This window comes from Oncorhynchus tshawytscha, linkage group LG12 (assembly GCF_018296145.1).
Source record: "Oncorhynchus tshawytscha isolate Ot180627B linkage group LG12, Otsh_v2.0, whole genome shotgun sequence".
NCBI classification, from domain to species: Eukaryota; Metazoa; Chordata; class Actinopteri; order Salmoniformes; family Salmonidae; genus Oncorhynchus; species Oncorhynchus tshawytscha.
In genome coordinates this window covers 39,252,712-39,275,903 of record NC_056440.1, presented here as the reverse complement: position 1 = coordinate 39,275,903, position 23,192 = coordinate 39,252,712, and the positions used below count along the sequence as shown (strand labels likewise).

The window sequence follows — 23,192 nt, the reverse complement described above, 5'->3', positions numbered from 1 at the left end:
CGGGCAGATGGCGTGTGGGCGAGCGGTGTGCAGATCAACGTGGTGAACAGAGTGCCCCATGGTAGTGGTGGGGTTATGGTATGGGCAGGCTTAAGTTACGGACAACGAATACATTTGCATTTTATCGATGGCAATTTTAATGCACAGAGATACCGTGACCTGATCCTGAGGCTCATTGTCGTGTCATTCATCCACCGCCATCACCTCATGTTTCAACATGATAATGCATGGTCCCATGTTACACGGATCTGTACACAATTCCTGGGGGCTGAACATGTCCCAGTTCTTTCATGGCCTGCATACTCACCAGACGTGTCACCAATTGATCATGTTCGGGATGCTCTGGATCGACATGTAAAAGAGCGTGTTCCAGTTCCTGCCAACATCCAGCAAATTCACACAGCCATTGAAGAGGAGGAAGACAACATTCTACAGGCCACAATCAACAGCCTGATCAACTCCATGCGAAGGAGATGTGTTGCGCTGCATGAGGCAAATGGTGGTCACACCAGATACTGACAGGTTCTCTCATCCACGCCCCTGCCTTTTTAGGCATCTTTATTCCCAGTCATGTGAAATCCAAAGATCAGGGCCTAATGAATTTATTTCAATTGACTGATTTCCTTATATGAACCGTAACTCAGTAAAATCATAAACATTTTTGCATGATGCGTTTATATTTTTGTTCAATGTAGATTCATCTCTGTGCTTTTCAACTCGGGCAACGCACATAAATGAGATGGTAGCCTAGATCTCTTGGACTACTACGAGAAAACATGTTTTGGCATTCGGTCTAGTCATTTTTGACATAGTGGGTTTCTTATGTATGTAGTAGCCTCACAGTGGATTAGGTTTAGTCTGTAGGCTGAGAGTTGAGGTTTAGTGTTAGGACTTTTAGCTACTTCTCCAGTTGGTACAATAGGCAAGTGTGCATGGTTGTCCGACAGACTAGCAGACTTACCCAGTTTGTATGTGAGAACATAGATTATGGTCCAGGGCGTCCCAGGTACTGACAGCAGCTTCCGCCACACCCTCCAGGGATGCACAGCGTCCGACTGGACACCCCTCCTCCCCTCTGCCTGGCCCCTCAACAGCTCATCATCCAGCACGGGGGCCCCCCACACAAACAGCGCCACACCGAAGTACACAAAGGCCAACAGCATGAACATAGGGCCCCACCCGACCACGTCGATCACAGCCAGGAGCCCGCCCCCGGCAAACACCGAGCCGGCCTTGTAGCCCACCACCTGGGCCGTGTTGCCCAGGCCCAGCTCGCTACGGCCCTTCAGCAGTCCCACAGCGGCCCCGTCCACCGCGATGTCCTGAACCGACGCCAGGGCATTCATGGCCAGTAGTGTCCCCGCCACACCCCAGATGTGGGCCTCTGGGGACAGGGTGGCACTGAAGAGGCAGGTGAACGCCAGGCCAGAGACAGTAGCCACAAGCCAGAGCCGCTTGGTGCCCACACGGTCCACCAGAGGCGCCCAGAGGACTTTGAGCACCCAGGGGAAGTAGAGGATTTTGGTCAGGCCGATGCGTGTGAGGGAATGGCCAGCCCCACGGAGGTAGACGGGGAGCAGCGAGGACTGGAGCCCATAGGGGATTCCCTGGACAAAGTACAGGAGGCCCAGGAAAACCAGCTTGTCATTCATGATTCAATGGGAACAGGACAGTTCTTCAAGTCATGACGATGGTCCGGCAGGAGCTGATCGAATGGGTCGATCAGGCTAGGAGATGGGGAAGAGAGAGAGGGGATCATTTCACTGACAAAAAGTTCACAAACATAAGCAAATGGGTGCCGGAGTCTGGTGTAGTGGTAGAACTGCTGACTCCAGACCACACATGCCACCTGGAAATGGGGTTACAAATCCCACCTCGTTCCCTATATCTCCTTCTCTACCTGTCACTATCCTTAAAAGAATACAAAAAAATACGTATTTATTTTTAAACATGAGCAAACGGAATTGAACTCGCAAGAAACATAGTTTGGGGTTTTATTATGCAAAGTGAAAAACACATTATTGATTATTGCAGACTGATGCATCAGACAGCTGTCGAACGTTTGCTTTTTCACCAGCAGGAATGAACTTTAACTATGAACTAAATGTATGACATAATGGGATAATGTCTAGATACAACTTTACAGCCCAAACTTGACCTTTAGATAGTAGCAAGCTAAAGGTTAGCAAGCTAATCTAACAATGTCTCGGTAAATAGGCTAGACATACCACTTACAAACAATACGCATGCATGGCCAATAATCAAGCTAACGCTGTGATACCAAATCCAATTCAGAACAAGTATCAGCGCGTGCCAATAGCTAGCAATTTCGGTCGTAATTTTTCAAATATTATAAAACGTTTATCTCACTGCAATCTGTTTTCAACGTTGTGTTGTTACATACTGGAATAGGTGAATCTGTTAAGACGAAGCCGATCAGCTTCCGCCCTGCCCTTGAAAAACTACTTCCGGGGCGTTTGGCTCTGTTGACCTAAAATAGCCGTTCATTTGACTCCCAAACGGCTAGTAAGTGCTTAAAAACTATGCAAAATATAACATTTCTACCGTAAAACCTAAAAGGTTGCCTACCACTATGTCCACTAGATATTTTACATTAATACTCTATTCTCACTATCTATTGCCCCTGCAGTGAGGAATTACCATCTTCAAATAATGTTTTTTTTTTAATAACTTTACTTATCTACAGATAATCATTGTATTGAGCTCAAAAAGCAGTAGCTGCAGTGTACAAATCTGGGAGCGAAATGAATGTTTTTTTCACAGATTCTTCTTCTTCTTTGGAATATTGACGATTGCACAATTTAGTGTGCATTCCCGCCACCTACTGTGTGGGATGGAAACAGGATTCCCAAAAATGTAAACAAAATATATATAGAAAAAACGACCAAGCTATCAAAAACGAAATAAATAAACTAAATAAAACAACTTTTCTGTTAAAAAAAAACTATAATAAAACAGATCTGATCCCTACACATGCTCAAGGGGAACCTGGGAGGGCGGGTCTTCCGGCGGCAGTACCCCTTGTAAGTATTCACATGTAAAATCCTTAAGTCACAAACACTTTTCTGCCGCAGCCACAATAATGTCAATTGTCTTAGATTTATTTGAGACCTGTGCCGTACAATTCATAACTGTGGCAATGAACGCCACAAATCCACAGGATTTCTTTTGACGGGGAGCAAACATTTACTACAGGGTTCGTCCACTACCATAACTTCACTAGTTTTCTCAATTATTTGAATCGCCTCCGCATAGGAGATTCGATTGACCGCTCTAACTTTTGCCACCTGAATCTCCTTCACCCTTACAGTGCACTCCAGGAACTCGGGATCATGATCGGCACCACAAATGCAACACTGTCGTCCTTCTACACACCGTTCTTCAATATACTCTGTCCATCTGTACACACTTGAAACATGGCCAAATTCTTTTAAATTCTTACACTGCAATGGTTTCGGGACAAAAGCTCTTACAGCATATATTACATAACCAAGCTTAACATGCGTTGGTATTTGCTCTTTACCAAAAAACAACAGGACCCAACAGACTTTATTATTTTTCCCCATTCACCCAGCGGGGCACCAACCACACCAGGAATTATATTCAGGGGTTCCATCGTCACCCCTGAGAGAACTCCTTTGACGGGTGCTCTACTCCAAAGTTCAAAACACAAGACTTATGTTGTCCAGATTATTTTTAGGCTCACTGAAATCTTCCTCTGTTCTTCAGAAATACAATTAATCAAAATAAGACCATACCTGGTCACTCTGACATACTCCACTTTTCCCATCGTATACTTCACCATTTTCAACACATGAACAGGTCTCCCACATATGCATCCCAATAAGAAGTGATTCATTATCATTCATACACGTATCCTCCACTCCAATTTTAGACTATTTCCTTTTTGTTCCAGTTTTCAATACTGCTGTTGCCCATTCTGAACATTCGTCTTCACCAACTTTTTTCGACGCGCTGCTGGATTCGAACTCATCATCCACTTCCGCCATCTTTCCCAAGCACCACCACAGTTGCGATTCGGTCACAACGCTTCTTCTTATATATTATTACGGCGGTCCGCAAACATTCGTTAGAGGTGCATGCCGCCACTTATTGTGTGGGCTGTGTCTACCTACTGTTCTGTAGTGTGTATTCATTACATTTTGTGACACAAAGAGGGAAAAGAAAAGAGGAGAAAAATTGCCCTACCAACTAGCCCTACATCCATTAAAACCACTACTTGGCCGTATTTTATCCTACACCAGGCCGGCAGCCTCTTCACTGCCTCAGCAGACGACACCTTCTGTACTACTCTGATCCTGTCAACCTCAACCTGCCATTCTCTCACCAGACACTTCTGATCTCCAACACTATGGGTACCCTTACAGTTAACAAACACAGCTTTTTCCAGGGATACTGCACATTCCTTTGTCTCATGCCCTCCTGCACACTTCTCACATTTAGGAATCTTCTTCCTACCACACTGCTGCAACATGACCATAAGCTTGGCACCTAAAACACTGTAATGAGTTCGGGACAAAAGCTCTCAGACTCTGCAGCAAAACTCAGCAGGACATAGTGGGCGTGTTCGAGCTGATCACTTTTGTCAAGTCAGTGACCATCATTGGTCACCACCTTTCAAAGTGTGTTGCATCATGGTGATAAAAATTGTCAGACTTGCGCCTAAATTACTTTATAAAAATCATGTGATCAAAGTTAATGAAGTTTTGACTGCAGTCGATTGCAAGTTTCAGCAGTTCCTCTTCAACAATTTCATCCTGCAGCCATCGCCTGCCTGCATTGTGGGAGGCTTTATTGTCAACCAATCATTAGGGTGTTTTTGTGTCAAACAGGAACTAACTTTGCCGTAATTCACGTAGGCCTATACAGTGGATATGTAAAAATGAAGTGATATTTGAGGCTCTCTCACCAAATGATTGTAAAATGTACATACTTATTTTGGCCACCCCTCAGAGCCTGGTTCCTCTCTATGTTTCTTCCTAGGTTCCTGCCTTTCTAGGGAGTTTTCCTAGCCTGCGCACTTCTACATCTGCATTGCTTGCTGTTTGGTGTTTTAGGCTGGGTTTCTGTACAAGCACTTTGTGACATCTGCTGATGTAAAAAGGGCTTTATAAATCAATTTGATTGATAGATTTTCAGTTTTTGATATTGAGGTTGGAGACATTTTTATTTCAACATTATAAAGAACAACTTTTATAAACAATGGCAACACTGGCATGTTGCACTGAGCCTTGCTGTTGGAAAACCACAAGTTTTCGCAGATGCACCTCCCCCGACTTCACTCCTCAACTTTTGTCTACAGTTGGTTGCATTCGCCTTACCACTCAAACGAGCCCAGTGTCTTCTCTATTTCAGCAGGCTCTCCACCAGGTCTGTGTGGCACCAAACCATGGGTGTCACAGACACTGGGAATCTTCCATTTCAGATGATCCTTCTTAACACTTAGTTCCACCCCAGTTATCACTCCTTTCAATGGCACCCTGCTCCGGAGAGCAATGCAAGTCACGTCTTGTCCCGAGGCGTGTGGTACGGAGCACCCTGTCCCTCTGGGCAGAAGACACACCAAAAAAATCATCACAAGTCCACTTCGAGTGACTTTTACCGATTCAACAGTCCCCAACCTCTTCTCCACCCAACCTGACACCACATTTGGATTAGCCAGAAGGCAAGGGTCCATTCTCTCCAAAAATCTCACTCCCACTGGACGAGGCTCAAACTCGACGGTCTTCACTGCACCTGCCACCACAGGTACTGTAATTCATCCTCAGTCTCATCAGGGTACATTTCTGAACTACTGGAGTACGTCATTATTTTTTTTGTACTTAACGCCTATCTTCCTCACCACACTGCTTCCCTCTACACTCAGCTCCTTTCCTTCTTCCTAGAGGTCCATTTCCACATCTCCACGCTCTTTCCTGTCCTTCAAACGCTGTAGTAGAAAGCTGTTCAAATGATTCTTCCCATTGGGCACAAACTGTTTGAATCAATGTTTTTTCAATTTCATTTGTCAATGTATTGTGATGTGAAATCTGTGGAAAATAAATTGGATTTCAAAAAATCATGGTCTCCCATTCAGGGTTTTAATCAAGCTCAGTCCTACTTAGCTTTGGTAGTAGTCAGTGACATATATCAATGTGCTATTGTGAGAAGTCTGTTGATAGCTAAATATATTCATTGTTGCTAGCGAAGTCAATCCAGGAAAATATTTACAAAAGTTGTTTCTTTTAAGTATATTAAAAAAATATTGGAAGTAACTCAATAAAATAACGAGGCTATTTACAGGGGGTACACCAGTACCGAGTCAATGTACGGGATACAGATTAATCAAGGTAATTTGTACATGTACAGTGGGGGAAAAAATTTAGTCAGCCACCAATTGTGCAAGTTCTCCTGCTTAAAAATATATGTAATTTATCATCATAGGTACACTTCAACTATGACAGACAAAATTAGGGGGAAAAAAATCCAGAAAATCACATTGTAGGATTTTTAATGAATTTATTTGCAAATTATGGTGGAAAATAAGTATTTGGTCAATAAAAGTCTCTCAATACTTTGTTATATACCCTTTGTTGGCAATGACAGAGGTCAAATGTTTTCTGTAAGTCTTCACACACCGTTGCTGGTATTTTGGCCCATTCCTCCATGCAGATCTTCTCTAGAGCAGTGATGTTTTGGGGCTGTTGCTGGGCAACACGGACTTTCAACTTGAAAGGAACAATGCTGAATGCTGAACTGTAGTTAATGAACAGCATACACACGTAGATGTTCCACTTGTCCAGATGTTACAGCTGTGTGAAAATCAATGTAAACAGTATATTCCATGAATCTGTTGGAGTAGGTCCAGTGTGCCTGGCCTGCTGGCCTTAATGTGGGCCATGACCAGCCTTCAAAGAACTTCATGATGACCAAGGTGAGCGCAACAGTCAAGTTATTGAAATTAGGCCCGCCTTACATTTACATTTTTTTTTAGAAGTCTGTTTGTTCCTCTTCCGGTCTTCTTCTTCTTCAAAAAAAAATGGCCTTACTATAGAGGAAGCAGCTACAGGATGGTCTTATTTTAATGGATAGAATAAGTGGAACGGCATCAAACATGTGGTTTCCGTATGCTTGATACTGTTTCCTTTACTCTATTACATTGAGCCCATCCTCCAAAAACTGCCCCCCCCCCCACCAGCCTCTTCTGCTTTACATGCACTGACATCACATGACCATCTTAGCTACTGTAGATTTAATACAATTAAAGCCATTTACAAATCGAGAGCGATATCCTTCATTTGTATTAATCACACATACCATGTCTGCCTGTGTTTTACAATGTGAATTGAGCTCACAGCATGGTCTTAAGTTGTTGATTCTCAAATGAAACCTTAAGCTATATGCTGCACTTTGAAAATAATAAACATGCAATGTTGCAGAGACTTAAAAATAGACACAGATTAATTCAGAGCCACAAAACACTTTATTTGCACAAAGGACCAGTTATCCAGGGCACGCCACTGCATATTCTTGCCACACAAATGGTGTCTGGTATATTGCACTATAGATCCTCAAGTCTGCTGAAGCTTGGCTAAATATTTGTCAATGTTGCTTACCATGTTTACTGTGCTCATTGCTGTTAGCAGGTAGAGAACAATGCATCATGACTGCCATTTTAGAGTTGTCATGAACCATAATATTTTGCATTTGGGGGGGGGGGACATTTAATCATGTACATTATTCTCCATTGGCACTCATGCACTGTGGTAATTGGCTCCAAGTGAGATCTGAGAGAAAGTTAGTTGTCACTTCCACACAGGGCCAGTAGGATCTTCTCATAGTCTCCCTTGGTGTCATCCTAAGGAGGTAAGAGACAGAGCACAGAGTTACTCTGCAAAATGTAAAGGTCAATCGTGTTTAGACATGTCACACCATTATAACATTTTAGTTAAATTATTTTCAGATGCCATATTTCCCAAATGGTTTGTCTTTTGTCCAGATGCCGATTGGACCTAGTAATCAGAATGCCTTATACAATGTGATGCATTACTTAACTCGGAGGGGGTGGTGTCAAGTCCCCAGACCCCGATTAAGTCTAGTCCTGGATATAAAACATTCTCAATGGAGGATCTGTTTAATTAGATTTTTAGTCCAGTACTATGCTTAATCTGGGAAAACAGTAACTTGTCTTTTATTGACACTAAAGGCAGCGGAGATGTTTGCTCACCAGAATTTCCTGGGAGAGGGTTTTCCCAAACGTCTTCTTGTACTCCTGTTTAATCCGGGCCAGGTCGACTTCAGACCTGCTCACCATGACCCGGGTCAGAATATTGGTCCTGGTTCCTTTACCCTGGGGTATGGCACAGACACAAACTGAAGATGTATAACCGGATAGTGGAAGCTCCTTAGCCTGAATCCAGATCTGTTTGTGCTGTCTTGTACAGCATGTGCATAACCAGTGTTCTTGTATAGAATGTCACATCTTAAAACAAGGTTGTATTCCTTAAGTAGAAAAATGTACTAAACAGGGACACTACCAGGATTTTTCCAACAAGAAATGCTAATTTTTGTTTTTAATATGCATTTCTGTTATGTACCATAATGATCAGGACCCAGAGCAACCTCTCATCTGGTACATAAAACCTAACAATGTTTAACAGTTAACACACCTTCATTGCCAAGTTGAGCTTCTCAGCAAAGAAAGCAGGCTTGCTTCCAGCACACTTCACTGAAAGACAAAGGAAAAACAGTCAAGTGACAGCATCGACAAGGGTCATTCTCCAAAACTGTCTCAAGGTAGGGACTTGCTTAAGGCCCCCAAAGGGCTAAGGTTGGACAAGAGGGATAGGTAGAGGGGATTCAATCAAATGTTAATTACACATGCTTTGTAAACAGGTGTAGACAGTGAAATGCTTACTTACAGGCCCTTCCCAACCATGCAGAGAAAAATAGACAAGGAATAAATAAATGAGTAACAATAACTTGGCTATATACACACGGGGTACAAGGACTGCGGCGATGTGCAGTGGTATGAGGTAATTGAGGTAGATATGTACATACAAGTATGGGTAAAGTGACTCGGCAACAGGATAGATATGCCTCTAATGTCTATGTGAGGAGTCAGAAGAGTTTGTGCAAAAAGGGTCAATGCAGTTAACCAAATAGCTACCCCGGACTAACTATTTAGCAGTCTTATTGCTTAGGGGTAGAAGCTGCAGAGGATCCTGTTGGTTCCAGACTTTGTGCATCAGTAACGCTTTCCGTGTGGTAGCAGAGAGAACAGTCTATGACTTGGGTGTCTGATGTCTTTAACAATTTGTAGAGCCTTCCTCTGACACAGCCTAGCATAGAGGTCCTGGATGGCAGGGACCTCTGCCTCAGCGATGTACTGGGCCGTACACACTACTCTGTGGTGCCTTGCAGTCAGATGCCAAGCAGTTGCCATACCAAGTCGTGATGCAGCCAGTCAAGACATTCGATGGTACAGCTGTAGAACTTTGAGGATCTGAGGGCCCATGCCAAATTTTTTTCAGCCTCCTAAGGGGGAAGAAGCGTTGTTGTGCCTTTTAACAACTGTTTGTGTGTGGACAATGACAATTCCTTAGCGACTGTTTCGTGTAGTCCACAATCCGTTCCTTTGCCTTGCTGACGTTGAGGAGAGGTTGTCCTGGCATCACACTGCCAGGCCTCTAACCTCCCTATAGGCTGTCTCATCATCGTAGGTGATCAGGCCTACCACAGTTGGGTTGTCAGCAAAGTTAACGATGGTGTTGGAGTCGTGAGCGGCCACGGAGTCGTGGGTGAACAGGGAGTACAGGAGGGAACTAAGCACGCATCCCTGAGGGGCCCCCGTGTTGAGGGTCAGTGTGGCGGATGTATCATCTACCCTCACCACCTGGAGGCGGCCCTTCCGGAAGTCCAGGACCCAGTTGCAGAGGGAGGTGTTTAGTCCCAAGGTCCTGAGATTAGTGATGACCGTTGAGGGCACTATGGTGTTGAACACTGAGCTGTAGTCAATGAATAGCACTCTCACATAGGTGTTCCTTTTGTCCAGGTGGGAAAGGGCAGTGTTAAGTGCAAAAAAGACAGCATCATCTATGGATCCTTTGGGGTGGTATGCAAATTGGAGTGGGTCCGGGGTGTCTGGGATGGTGGTGATGTGAGCCATGACCAGCCTTGCAAAGCATTTCATGGCTACAGATGCCATTTAGACAGGTTACCTTGGCATTCTTGGGCACAGTGACTATGTTGGTCTGCTTGAATCATGTAGGCATTATAGACTGGGTCAGGGAGAAGTTGAAAATGTCAGCTAAGATATTTTCCAGCTGTTCCTATGGTCTTTTCTTAAGTCAGACAGAGCTCCATTGTCCTCACAAAACAGAAGAGGAATGAAATGACAGGCATTTGCAATCAGTAATTGGATAATATGAATATGCCACCACATTTATATATAAAAAAAGGACGATTATTTTAGTCTCAAGACTTATTTTACTCAGTGTGGCCTTACTTGAATGAAGAAAATGGAGCCCATGATGTAATGTTACAGGACTAAGGCCTAGTGAAGGGTGTGATGCAGCAGAAGACATGGATTGAGGGTGATTTCCTCAAATAATCTGTATTGGAATATTACTAGGCTTGGACCTGGCTGTGCTCTCTCACCTACGGCAGTCAGACAGTTCTCAATGTCCCCCTTCAGTTCCAGGTCAATAGCCTTTGCCACATCCACCTTACTGTACTTGGAATACCTCTCAAACGCTGAGAGAAAGAGAGAGTGGGAAAGGATTATGTACTTGAAATTATTATACAGTATCAACCATGTGTGTTTGTACATGCAGTGTATGAAAAAGAGAAAAAAAACACATCTAGATTCTATTAGCATTTGTGGTGTGTTGACCAAAATTAACATGAATTTTTTATCATTGAAGTCCACACTCAGGTATTTGCAGTGAAAAGAAATGTATGAAGTGTCTAAAATAAATTCTGGACAAATGTGTCGCCTGACTTCAACGGGAAGGGTGTCAGACTAATTTTGCGGGCTGCATTCGGTCTTCACTGAGGTTCGGAGGGCCACACTTAAAATGTACTATACATCTTCGCAGTAAAAATAAGGTCCTATGTCACTTCCAATGCTCCCTGACTGTTAGCTTTCGTTTCAATGACTGTTAGTAAGCTGGCCAGAGTGACAGGACTATGAATGTAGGTCCATTACCATTTGTAGTCTTGATTTCGTTTGTCATTTAAAATGTTGACTGAATATATAAAATAACCCCCCCCACCCCTACCAAAGCACCCGCAGGCCAGATTGAATGTGCTCGTGGGCCACATGTTTGACACCCCTGGTCTAACTGATGACAGAAACAAATCACACTATAGGGCTACGACATAATGAACAGGTGGTGAGAAAAGAAATAGTGTAAGCTTACTGGGCAATGTCTTCTTTACCAAATGTGTATATACATGTGCAGTTTGTGTGTATATTCACCTTGGCGGAGCTGAGGAGCACTTCTGGTGGTCAGAATGTCAATGAAGACAGAGCAGTCTGTTCCCTTCCTCTTCTCTCCAGCCTCATACAGGGCCTATAGACAGATACAGTAGGCACGGGCATCACACACAGGGTTCACATTACACAGCGACTCTTTGCGGTGCCCAACCTTGATTCTGACACATTCACTCTCTTCCTCTCCTCCATACCCTGGCATCACTGTCAGCAAGTTCCTGGTTCACCATGGTGTCCTCATTCCTAGTAGCCTACAGTAAGCAAGAGAGAGAGGGTGAGTGATGTTAATTGTGCCAAACTATTTAGCTTTAAACCAACTATAAACACAAAGAATAAAACACACCTTGCAGAGCGAGAGCAGAGCATTCCTGAAGTCTGCGCCTGTGTCAGATTTGATGTCATCCTCTAGCTCCTTTTTGTATTCTAGCAATGAAAATGCCATGATTGGTTAATTGTAAATATCACATACAGGACATTTACATAGACATATTTACATATTGCGGACACACCTCCCTTATAGACTTTCTTTATCTCTCTGATCTCCTTATTGGTCCTGGAGGCCAGAATCTCAACCAGAGTATCCTCGTCTGTGCCCAATCCCTGAGAGAGAAGTTGAGGGGAGGGGTGTGAACAGTCAACAAGGACAAAAGGGTCAGGTCACATCAGTCGTAAAGCTAAGAAAAGTCCAGGATCGGATAACACAAACAGAAAGTGCAGGGCAGTGTTAATTATGCCCCAAACACAAAACATGGAGGGACTACCTGCACTTGTTCAATAATAGCTCATTTTCAAGTCTACCGCTATACCAGACACATCACACACACTGCACATCATGAAATCTAAAGTACAGTAGATACTAGTCAGCACCGTCTCCTCACATATTAAAACAGTCCCACCAGTTGTAAAAGTCCCATCTTTTTGCCTCTCACAACATTGTAATAATACATCAGAATGAGTCACTCTGGGCTGAATGTGAGGAAGTGGGTGGGTGTGACTAAGCAGCAGACCAAGAACACTGAATGACGACATCGCATCTCCTTCTTTAGAACTGATTCATTACTCAGTGGTGTAAAGTACTTAAGTATTACTTTGAGGTACTTTTACTGAAGTTGTTTTTTGGGGTATTTATATTTGACAACTTGTACTATTACTTCCCTAAATTCCTAAAAGAATAATATTATTTTTTTAATCCATACATTTACCCTGACACCCAAAAGTACTCGTTACATTTAGAATGCTTAGCAAGGCAGGAAAATGGTCCAATTCACACACTTATCAACAGAACACTTGACCCTGGTCATCCCTACTGCCTTTGATCTGGCGGACTCACTAAACACAGGCTTCGTTTGTAAATTATGTCTGAATGTTGGTGTGCCCCTGGCTATCTGTAAATAAAAAGTTATAAAAGTGCCATCTGGTTTGATTAATAATATTATTTATACTTTCGATACTTAAATACTTTCACTCAAGTAGAATTTCACTGGGTGTCTTACTTGAGTCCTTTTCTATTGAGGTATCTTTACGGTTACTCAAGTTGAAAATTGGGTACTTTTCCCCACCACTGATTACTCTTTAAATATTTGTATTCTGTTACAGTCTCTAGGCTTACCCAAACAAGAGGGAATCTGCACAGTTGTTTGTAATCTAAGTAGTAGTATATTCAGAGTTAGTGAGTGACTAGCTGCGTGCACGTTTACCTTCATGGCCAGTTTGAGCTGTTGGGCGTCATATTGGGCTGGGGTCTTGAGCAGAGCCAGAACCACATCCTCCAGGTCTCCCTTTAGGGCTGACTTCAGGGCAGTCTCCAGAGGCTGCAGAGAGAGGGGTGACACTCTTCCACAGTCATACACAAGTGTGTGTGTTAGGCTGGAGTTTGCACAATTTGTATCATGCCATCGGTTCTAAAGTGCAAACTCCACCCACCCGCTGCATATCCTAAACCAAACTGTGTTGGTAAGTGTGTCACAGCTTACCTTGCCACTAGCCTTCTCATAGGTAGCTTTGATCTGCTGTCTCTGGGCGTTGCTCCTCCTCACCAGCACATCAATGATGGTGTTCTCATCCACACCTACATCACAAGATGGAGGACCTTGTTCAATAAGAAAGGCTGTTGCGTATGTTGCCTAATCCATGAGCCCTTTTTTTTACTAATACAAAATCTCTGCATGGCCCCAGTCAAATGGTGAAGCAACCCTGACTACTCACCAGCAAGAAACAATGAACACTGACCCGGACATGCTCACACTACTGTTGTCATGAGTCAATTTTGTACTTTGCTACCAGTGTTAGTATCACAATATTCAATACAGAAACGATACTCGTATGGCTCAGTTGGTAGAGCATGGCGCTTGCAACGCCAGGGTTGTGGGTTTGAAAATGTATGTCACTACTGTAAGTTCTTATTTACAGAGGGCATACACATTTGTTAAGGCACACAAAAGTTCACATGTTCCAGAAGGCATTTCTGCCCCAAAATTTAAAAAAAAAAAAGTTTACATTCAAATGGCTCTCCTGTGAAGTAGGTACACGAGACATACACTTAGTGTCCTAACACGAGTCACATATTTCCAACTTAACAGAGTGAATGGGGCGATTAAGGAATTGTGTGTGATTGATGTATATCAATGTGCTCGTCTCAGCCAAAGCTGGAAATATCTAACAATTAATGATAGTGCTGCTGGAAATGTGTTGTTTAATTATATTATTTATGTCTGCCACATGTGAATTGTTTTGTTTGTTGACTGAAAAACAAAAGGTAATAAAACTTTAAATTGAAAACAAAAAGTGCATGGAGAGACATTTTGTGGTACGGGGACCTAGCTAGGGGTGAAAGTAGATATGTAACACACAGACATATAGAGTATGTCAATCTCACCTTTGGCCTTGATGGCCTTATCCAAGATGCCTACATCCCCATCGACACTGAAATGCGGGTCAGGAGTCACAGTGCCCTGATTGGGTAAGGTCTGAGAGAGAACACTTAGTTTCCATGCAGTGAATTAATGTATATCTTCACAATACAGAACAATGATATAGAAGCAAAGAAATGAACAGCCCATACCACATAGAGTATGTTAACAATCATACAAAGAATATGTTACTAACAGGGGAAAGCACAGGAATTGTGCAGTTTTCCCCCGGTTTCAACTGTTTCTGAAGGGAAGGGCTCCTAAATTCCTTTGAGTCACAAGTATGCTCCTCCCATTATTTTGTATCTCAGATTGACCCCCTTTCTTTATCTTTAACAGCCATCCGTTTTGGTCTCACTTCTCTGTCCTACCTCCCCGGTCCCCCTCCTTTCTATCCAGCTACACATGTACAAACACTGCCTGGTAACTTTCCACACATGCATACCACAAGAAGGGGGGAAGGAGATTTGGGAAGTTCCCCCTAGAAAGTGGAGCAGAACCTCACCGAGTCATCGGGCAGGCCCAGATAGACAGTCTGCTGCAAGAAGGCTGCGATGAAGGACATGGTGGCACGGTCTGAAGAGAAAGGACTAGGGGGATTCAATAATAACCACAGTATTAATAATATCCTTTGTATTGAACACCAAGGCCTTTTCATTTAACACTCAGAAATGCGAGGGATGAAAGGCTCTTTCTTTGTTTCCAGAATATGCTACAGTACAAGACCAATTTGGTCAATTTAAAATTTCAGTGGACTCATCCAACAACCTCGTACACTTTATGCCTCATTGAATCTGGTACAAAAAAAAAAATATTTGGCTATGACTGCCACTTACATAGGATAATCATCATTACATAGAGTAAAATTAAACATGCCTATAACATGTGGATATAATTCGTGTTTATGCACAAATGATGCATTTGTCACCGCAGAACAAATTGCCCCCATCTATTTCACAACGGTATGGCAAAAGTCGTGTGATGACCACGCCTAGAATTAGAATCATGTAGAACTCGCCCAAAACTTTAACCGTTTCGTCAATTTTACTCAATTAGTTCAATGGTTTTCAAGACATAACAGGATCCCCTACATAAAAGTATTCATCAAAAATAATTATGAAAAAGTTACTACTACGCCAGCCACGCACACACGCCTACCTAAACGACAAACAAGGATGTAGGCTAAGTACAGTAAAGTTCCTTGACAACGTAGCCGTATTTAGAATGTAGGCTAGCGGGCAAGTTAGTTTCCCAGTTTAACACGGTTCAAACAAATTACTGTTACCTGGGCTCGATGTCGCGGTGTTCAATTTCCTGGAGTAGGTCTATTGAATCAAAAATAGGATATTTTACCCGCTGCCCAAAGAAAGGGACTGGAAAACTTTCTCAGACTGAGCTTGCAGAGGCGTTGTGAAGTTGCGCTCATGTATTTATACAACCACACGATAAACCCCACCTAGCAACGTGCATCCCACAATCGCGCTTCACTGCCATGACTGGTACTACGGAAAAGTTTCCATGCAGTCCAATAAGGAAAATTGAGAAAAAAACGGAAAATCCTGACACAATTTGGTTATGTGGAATGTTCAATTACCCTCTTGAGTTGATGTTAACAAATGACATATTTAATATATACACTACAAATTGAGAGGTAAAAATAGATTTCTTAAACCACGTTTCCATTCCAGTTTTGTATGTGAGTAAATCAAAACAGCTCTGATGGAAACAGGAAGTTTAGGTAAAATGTTAGAAATGTGCAAATTGAATGGCATCCAACACGTGGAAATAATGTGTTTGATGTATGTGATACCATTCCACTTATTCCGCTCAAGCCGTTACCATGAGCCCGTCCTCCCCAATTAAGGTGCCACCAACCTCCTGGTGAAAGTGCAGAGTGATCTTGATGCGCCTTTCTAATAAACATCAAGGGTCTTATTCTGGTGACATGATGCTTGACTGCTGTTTGAGAAATACAAGTATTATCGCTCTTATCAATAATAATCTCATCATCTAGACTAGTCTACCCCATACGCACTACACAGGACGCACTGCAACTGCCTCTGCAACGCAATGCAGCAAGGCAAACCCAGCGTTCTATTGGAAATGTATGTACTTCGGGGCCCAGATTCACAAAACACTTCTTACGCAAAAATGTAAGAAGCTTCTTAAGAAAAAAATTAAGAAGTTCATAAAATGCTTCGTAAGTCCAATTACTCAACAATATCTCAAGATTTAATGATTTTCTTCTGAAAAATCGTATTACAAATATTATTAAGATGTTTGTTGCCAGGCAACCGTTTTTGCTAGCTATCTAGCTAAACATGTTCAATTGCTTTCAATTGCTTTTTCTCTCACTGACCTGAGTTTAAGACGGTTTAGCTGTCTTGGAATTAAGAACATTTCCAATAACTTTATTTTCAAGAATCTAATTTCTTCTTAATTTTTTGCTTAAGAAGAAACATAAGACATTTGCTTAACTTTCTTCTTTAGGAAAAATGGCAGTTAAGAAGACATTTCTTCTTAAGAAGGTTTTGTGAATCTGGTCCCAGGTGTACCAAAATGAAATAACTACAAAGATTTTTATAACTAAACCAAGATAGACCACAACCTGTCGTTTCCAATGGGAATAAATGAGTCATAGTGGGCAGAACAAGCAAGGAAGTGGGCATAGCCAAGCACGAACTAGCAAGATTCAATTGACGCGTTCTAGCGTGCACCCGCATATTTCCGTCAGGGAACGCCACCTCTGTGAAGTGCACGTGTGCAATGACTCCATTCGCCTTTGTACTCCTTCTAAACAACGTGCTTTTTAAAAGATTTTTCAAAGGGTAAAGTCTACAAAACGTAGTCCAGTTTGTTGATAACTATATTGAGATCAAATGTGTCATCAGTGAGAAAATCTGCAGAATGTCTGCCCAAAACCACTCCCACAGCTGGCCAGTAGGCTTCCTCTCACTACCATATTTGGTATATTTGGTAGTGAGTGGAAACGCAAAGTGGATGCTTCAAATTTATAAATCTGGTGAAATAACTGTCTCATTGTTCTATCTGCGTAGCCAATGTTGGTGTGATTGAGGCGTTAGGCTATGAAAGTTTTGCCTCTGGGAGTGTAATTGAGCCAAAAGGGGTTCCCTTAAAGGTGCAATATGCAGAAATCACTACACCATTTCCTGGTTGCTAACATAGTTTGTCTACTTTCCGTTTATTTGACAAAACAAGCAATATATCGTGTAAGTAATCATTGTCCCATCCAAACCACTGTGAAATATATTTTCAATAACCAAAAATATTGTATTTTCAGCTATTTAAAGCTGGTGTACAAAACTGAAAGTAAAAGACCCCAAAAAACGAAACATAAGAATGGGAAGCATAGAAATTACGCACATACAGTTGAACATATCTACTGCTTCTTAGACTTGCTTTCAATGAAAATGACATATCTATAACACACATTTTTATGTGAATTTGGTCAGATCGCCCAAAAAGTTACATATTGCAGCTTTCAGAGGTCGAAACAGCAGCTGCCGTAGAGAGAGAGAGAGAGAGAGATTCAAAAACAGCAGGTTAGCACAAACTCCCCCTGACCTGTGGGAGCTGTTTCCGGATAGGTTGCTAGGAAGGTTGTTAGGGGGCCGGACATCTGCTCATCCTCTTAACCATACAGGTCACACAATACTTGCAGTCTCCCTCAAGCAGTGGTAGAGAGCAACATCTTTGTCTCTGCCCATCAACAACTGGACTCACTCATATCGCTGGACTTCTAGGATGGTGTGCGTGCCCAAAGTGAGTTGTGTGAAGTGTAGATTGTTCTTAACAGTTAGTTGTTACTAATGTTTTATGCTGCCTTGGTGTATAGCTGTATTGCAATATGTGCAGGTAGAAGAAGCGGGGGTCCTGGGCTACATGGTTACACGTGGTCTGCGGTTGTGAGGCCAGTTGGGCATACTGCCAAATTCTCTAGAACGACATTGGAGGCGGCTTATGGTAGAGAATTGAACATTCAATTCTATGGTAACAGCTCTGGTGGACATTCCTTCAGTCAGCATGTCAATTGCACGCTCCCTCAAATCTTGAGACATCTGCGGCATTGTGTTGTGTGACAAAACTGCACATTTTAGAGTTGCCTTTTATTGTCCTCAGCACAGGGTGTACCTGTGTAATGATAATGCTGTTTAATCAGCTAATTGATATGACACACCTGTCAAGTGGATGGATTATCTTGACAAAGGAGAAATGCTCACTAACAAAGATGTAAACAAATTTGTGCCCAACATTTGAGAGAAATAAGCTTTTTGTGCATATAGAACATTTCTGGGATCTTTTACTTCAGCTCATGAAACATGGGACCAACTGTCATGTCTAGTCCCACTCCTCCCCTCCGACATTCGACGTCGCCGGTCAACTAACCACTGGTCCTGGCAACCCATATTTACACACACCTGGCAACCACCATTTACGCATACCTGCGTCTCATCATCACTCACACCTGGACCTCATTACTCCCTGATTACTTACCCTTCTTATATCACTCTTTTATCATTTGTTTTCAGGTAGTATTGCTTGTGTTTTCATGTCAGGCGCTGCTCTTGTTTTGGTCCATGTTATTGAACTCACTAACTGTGTCCTGATTACCTGTGTCTATGTTACAAAATACTACCTCACCAAATGGAATCAGCGGTTAAGTTACGCAGGACATCTCCCAGATGGTCAGCAAATAGAGACACTTACTTCTCCAACACCACGACCAGCTGGCACAACTGGGGATGGCTATGGAAGAGGTCCTCTGGGTTCTTCGACATTTCCAGAGGGGTGTCACCTCCAACCACTGGAGGATTCTCCACCACCGGTCGAGCCAGCACCCCAGCCTGTCCAATAGTCCGCCCATGTCAACGATGCCCGTTTGTCCCTCCCAGACAAATGACGGGTATCCATCCAAATCACGTGGCTTCCTACTCCAGTGCTCCCTCTTTCACTCATCAGATGAGAGCCCACACCACTGAGAGGTCTAAGGTTGCCACGGTTATTTCCCTGCAGACCAGGTGAGCGTTGGAGTGGGCTACGGTTGTCTGGCGGATATTGGTTCCTATGAAGGGTTCAGCTGGGTCTTCAACCATCCACCAGAGGGGGGTGAGCGCCTACTCCAACTACGGCAGGAAGGCCAGACCACGGTGGCATAAGCACTCACCTTTCAGACAGTAGCAGCATCCAGCGGATGGAATGAACCGGTGCTCTGCACCCTATTCAGAAGAGGGTTGCGCGAAGAGGTCAAGCTGCAGTTGGCATGCTGAGATGACACTTTAACCTTCGACTCACTCAATCCAATGGTCATCCGTCTGGATAACCTTTGGGAGCGTCTGTACCCCCCCATTGCCTCTCTCCCTCCTTGTTGACCATTCTGAATCCGAACCTGAACCCCATGGAGGTAGGGGCAACACCTCTCCGTGGCATCGCCAGAGACAGCTGGGTCTCTGTCCCTATTGCGGCCAGGAGGGTTACCGGCGTCAGTGGTGTCCGGTACGCCCTAACCTCCATGGTTAGGGCATCCACTGGTATGTTCCACTAGTGCAGAGGGGCGGCCACGTGACCTTCCATATCCCAGGGTTGGCATGAGTATTCCATTTTCATTGTTTTCTGCCAAACCCTTTACGGTTCCTATTTCGCTGGCTGTTGCTCAAGTGTTGTATCTAGCTCTAGTGGAACTTCATCGACCAGGTCTTCGCTTCCTCCCTGAACTTAACCTCATACCTGTTCTCCTCTCCTTTTCCTATCCAAGCTCTGGACACAGAACCTTTGGGATTCAGCTCAGTGATACACACGGTGGGACCTATGCACCAGGAAAGCCTTCCCTCCGCACCTGTACACAAGGTAATCCTTGATCTCCCGTGGCTCCAACATCACATGGTCAAGTAGGAAAATTACCGCTTGGTGATCAGGATGTCTGAGGACCTGCTTTTCCGTATCCTGTGGTTCCATGCCGGTTGAGAGCCCTGTGAGTGTCCACCAGCCAATCAATTGGTCCTGCCATATTTTTGGCCCTGTGTGTTGGGATGTAGATGTGGACATCCGCCAGGCTCTGGAGTGAAACCCACTCCTGCCACCTGCCCTCCAGAGCGCAGCTATGTTCCCACAGGGGTGAGCGTTAGGCTGTTGGCCTGGGCACACACATCCCTCGCCACTGGACACTCTATCACCCACACTATCAATCCCTTTCTGATAAATACTAGTGGCCCACTTTGGCGCAGGACGTAGCCCACTGAGCACAATCTGAACCTGAATTGACAATCCAAATCCCCCCGCAACGCTCCAACAGTACAACTCCTTCCTGTGCCTCAGTGTCCGTGGTCTCGTCAGTCCATTGACTTTGGTACTGATCTCCCCTCTTTTGATGGTTTACCATAATTTTGCTGATAGTGGACAGATTCTCTAAATCATGCCGTTTCACCCTGTCTGGGCTCCCTACCGCTCTCCAGGTCACTGAGGCACTGTTCCAGCAGGTCTTCTGGCACTATGGCCTTCTGGAGGCCCACAATTCACATCACGGTTATGGAAAGCCTTCATGGAGAAGCTGGGGGTCACAGTCAGCCTCACCTCCAGGTACTGGCCTCAGTCGAACAGGCAGGTGGAGAGAGAACCTGGAGCTGGGGAGGTTCCTGAGGAGTCACTGCCAGGACCGGCAGGTGGAGTGGGCCTGTCATGCCAAATAGTGTCCCCTCTGCACCACAATGGGATTCGACGAGTTCTAGCTTCTGTTGCTAGGGCTGTTGCGAGAACATTCTGACCGGATTACAAAATGAACCAAAGCGTCCATTGCTATGCTGGTTGCTTGGCTCTATTTTACTTCATAGCGCTCGTGAAGGAAGGAGATTGCAGGCAGTTCTATTTCACCGCATAAACACTCGCGCAGTCCACGCAAAATTATTTCCTCAGAATTGCTATCCATGGATGGTGTTTTTGATGGTGACAACCTGACTACCTGCTGCTTCAGAGGACTGGAAAGAGAACACACTTTCTTTACCATGTCTTTATATAATAATTTAATCTGTTTTTAGATTGACGTTACTAGCTACTGTACTTATTTACCTCAGCCTGCCTAGCCATTTACAGTGGCTGTTTTATTTATCTAACTCTAGCTAACTACTGTTATTGTAGCTTGCACTTCAATGGCAGATTTTTCTTTTTATCTTTCCAAACAGGCGAAGTACTATGAAGAAACCACTGATCTCGACAACCATTCAGGGTAACGTTAAGCTTCTATTAGATAACTGGATGTATGTAGCTATGTACAACCATTTTCCATCTTGCTAGCTATACCTATTGTTCAGTGGTGGCTGCTGAGGGGAGGATGGCTCAAAATAATGTCTGGAATGGCGTGAATGGAATGGTATCCAACACGTGGTTTCCATGTGGTTGATGTCATTCAATTGACTCCATTCGAATCATTATTATAAGCCGTCCTCCCCCTCAGGAGCCTCAACTGATGTAGTTATGTCTGTCATATTGAGGTGTCTAGCTGTAAGGTAAACCTGATTAATCAAATGGATAGGTGTAAGCAATTATGGTAACTCCAAATGACCTTAACTAGGTGTCTTCGCTAGACAGAGGGGAGGGGAGGTGTCCCATCCACTGGAACCAGTGAGTTCAGATCACTCTGATTCTTTGTGCTCTGAGTCGGAGGGGGACCAGCTTGAGGTAAGCTATACCTTCCAAAAGTGTTAACGTACATATCTCCCATTTCTAACACCGCACTAATCATCACATTTTCTCACAGTAAAGTGTAACCTGTGTGTTTGTCTCGGTCTCCTACCTGTTCCCTCTAAATTCTGCTCCTGTTCTCCAGGAGCTAGGGGTTCTGCCTAACACCCAGACCTGGATACACCTGATGTCCTCCATTACCAACTACATAACATCAGATACTGTTGTCATTATCTGTTAAGTTTTCTTGCTTTATAATGTGAGACCCAGATAAAAAATTAAACGGATTTGCTTATGAATGGAGTGGAGACTTACTTACTTCGTAGAGTAAGTAACTTTAATGTGTCACGCAGATTACACTTTGTTTGCCAGTAACGTAGCGATGTTTAAGACATGGATTTCAAGGTACCCAAAAGTAGTTTGAATTAATGTTTTCATTTGATTAGTTAAGCAACTTGTTCAAACAGTGAAATTGTAGTCGGAACTCTGCCTTGTTTGCATAGCGACGATGAAAAGAATGTCATTTAGGCGGTAATCTCAAACTCTAATCATTGGGTCATCACACCGTTGATACAGCAACAGACGCTAATAGTTTATAGAATCCCTTTGTGACGCAGAGGACACTATTTGTCATGACAGGCCCGATTCCTTCCTTGGGTGGAGTATGCCCAGAATTAGTTGTGTCATTCATCCCCCAGGCTGACTACCTTCCAGTGTATTCTGGGTTACCAGCCAGCCCTGGCCCCATGGACTCCAAGCCAGACCGAAGCGTCATCTGCCTCAGAAGGAGCAGGTGGTTCACCACAGCAGTGAGGTGTTGTGGATATTCTAATCCATAATGAGGAGAGACATGAACCATTAACAATCAGATATTCTTTATTCAAAAAGTATTAATAAGGGAGCAAGTCAGCATACACAGTGTGACTAGAGCGAGCTCAGAGATTCTGATTTGGGGCTTGCTTTATAAAGCCCAACCTTGTTACTTCTCCTTAATCCACCACAACTGTCTCAATGTGTCAAACCAACTGATCTCTACTGGATGAGGTGGCCAAATATTCTGAGTCCTCTGTGTT

The 23,192-nt window shown here is 43.6% G+C and overlaps 3 protein-coding genes across 10 annotated transcripts in view; 1 reads left to right on the top strand and 2 right to left on the bottom strand.

Moving 5' to 3' along the window:
- The window catches only part of LOC112263250 (major facilitator superfamily domain-containing protein 3), a 35,687-nt gene extending 33,136 nt beyond the window's left edge, over window positions 1-2,551 (bottom strand). For 4 of the 7 annotated variants that reach the window (XM_024439313.2, XM_024439317.2, XM_024439318.2 and 1 more), the window contains exons 1-2: window positions 2,371-2,480; window positions 962-1,727 (exon numbers count right to left, since the gene is read on the bottom strand). In XM_024439313.2, coding sequence (XP_024295081.1) covers window positions 962-1,652 — 691 coding nt within the window. In that variant the 5' untranslated portion in view covers window positions 1,653-1,727; window positions 2,371-2,480. Of the gene's footprint in view, window positions 1-961; window positions 1,728-2,228 lie in introns of all 7 variants that reach the window. The other 3 variants (XM_024439314.2, XM_024439316.2, XM_024439315.2) reach the window with 3 other exon arrangements.
- A 4,934-nt stretch (window positions 2,552-7,485) lies between these two features.
- Window positions 7,486-15,871, bottom strand: LOC112263246 (annexin A1). Of its 2 annotated transcripts, none has more exons than XM_024439305.2 (13): window positions 15,713-15,871; window positions 14,933-15,017; window positions 14,394-14,484; window positions 13,492-13,586; window positions 13,216-13,329; window positions 12,028-12,118; window positions 11,862-11,941; window positions 11,713-11,769; window positions 11,504-11,597; window positions 10,681-10,776; window positions 8,691-8,749; window positions 8,249-8,371; window positions 7,486-7,879 (listed from the first exon to the last, which is right to left on the bottom strand). In XM_024439305.2, the coding sequence occupies exons 2-13, from the start codon at window positions 14,990-14,992 to the stop codon at window positions 7,820-7,822; spliced, it is 1,020 nt and encodes a 339-aa protein (XP_024295073.1). In that variant the 5' UTR covers window positions 14,993-15,017; window positions 15,713-15,871; the 3' UTR covers window positions 7,486-7,819. The 2 variants fall into 2 exon arrangements, with proteins under 2 accessions (XP_024295073.1, XP_024295074.1); XM_024439306.2 differs by having other exon boundaries at window positions 14,933-15,003; window positions 15,713-15,867.
- A 3,099-nt stretch (window positions 15,872-18,970) lies between these two features.
- LOC112263249 lies at window positions 18,971-22,475 on the top strand. Its single transcript, XM_024439312.2, has 4 exons — window positions 18,971-19,466; window positions 21,621-21,664; window positions 22,010-22,116; window positions 22,265-22,475. The coding sequence occupies exons 1-4, from the start codon at window positions 19,093-19,095 to the stop codon at window positions 22,358-22,360; spliced, it is 621 nt and encodes a 206-aa protein (XP_024295080.1). The 5' UTR covers window positions 18,971-19,092; the 3' UTR covers window positions 22,361-22,475.
- Window positions 22,476-23,192: the final 717 nt, after the last annotated feature.

What these genes read in the sequence shown, in the direction of transcription:
- LOC112263246 (XM_024439305.2), bottom strand. Translation starts at nt 14,992, where the DNA reads ATGTCCTTCATCGCAGCCTTCTTGCAGCAGACTGTCTATCTGGGCCTG. An exon ending in CTCTGCTCTCGCTCTGCAAG is followed by an intron (nt 11,770 to 11,861) that starts GTGTGTTTTATT and finishes TGCTTACTGTAG; the next exon opens with GCTACTAGGAATGAGGACAC. An exon ending in AGCTCAACTTGGCAATGAAG is followed by an intron (nt 8,372 to 8,690) that starts GTGTGTTAACTG and finishes GCCATACCCCAG; the next exon opens with GGTAAAGGAACCAGGACCAA.
- LOC112263249 (XM_024439312.2), top strand. Translation starts at nt 19,093, where the DNA reads ATGGAATCAGCGGTTAAGTTACGCAGGACATCTCCCAGATGGTCAGCA. An exon ending in GTTATTTCCCTGCAGACCAG is followed by an intron (nt 19,467 to 21,620) that starts GTGAGCGTTGGA and finishes CTTTCCAAACAG; the next exon opens with GCGAAGTACTATGAAGAAAC. An exon ending in GATCTCGACAACCATTCAGG is followed by an intron (nt 21,665 to 22,009) that starts GTAACGTTAAGC and finishes GACCTTAACTAG; the next exon opens with GTGTCTTCGCTAGACAGAGG.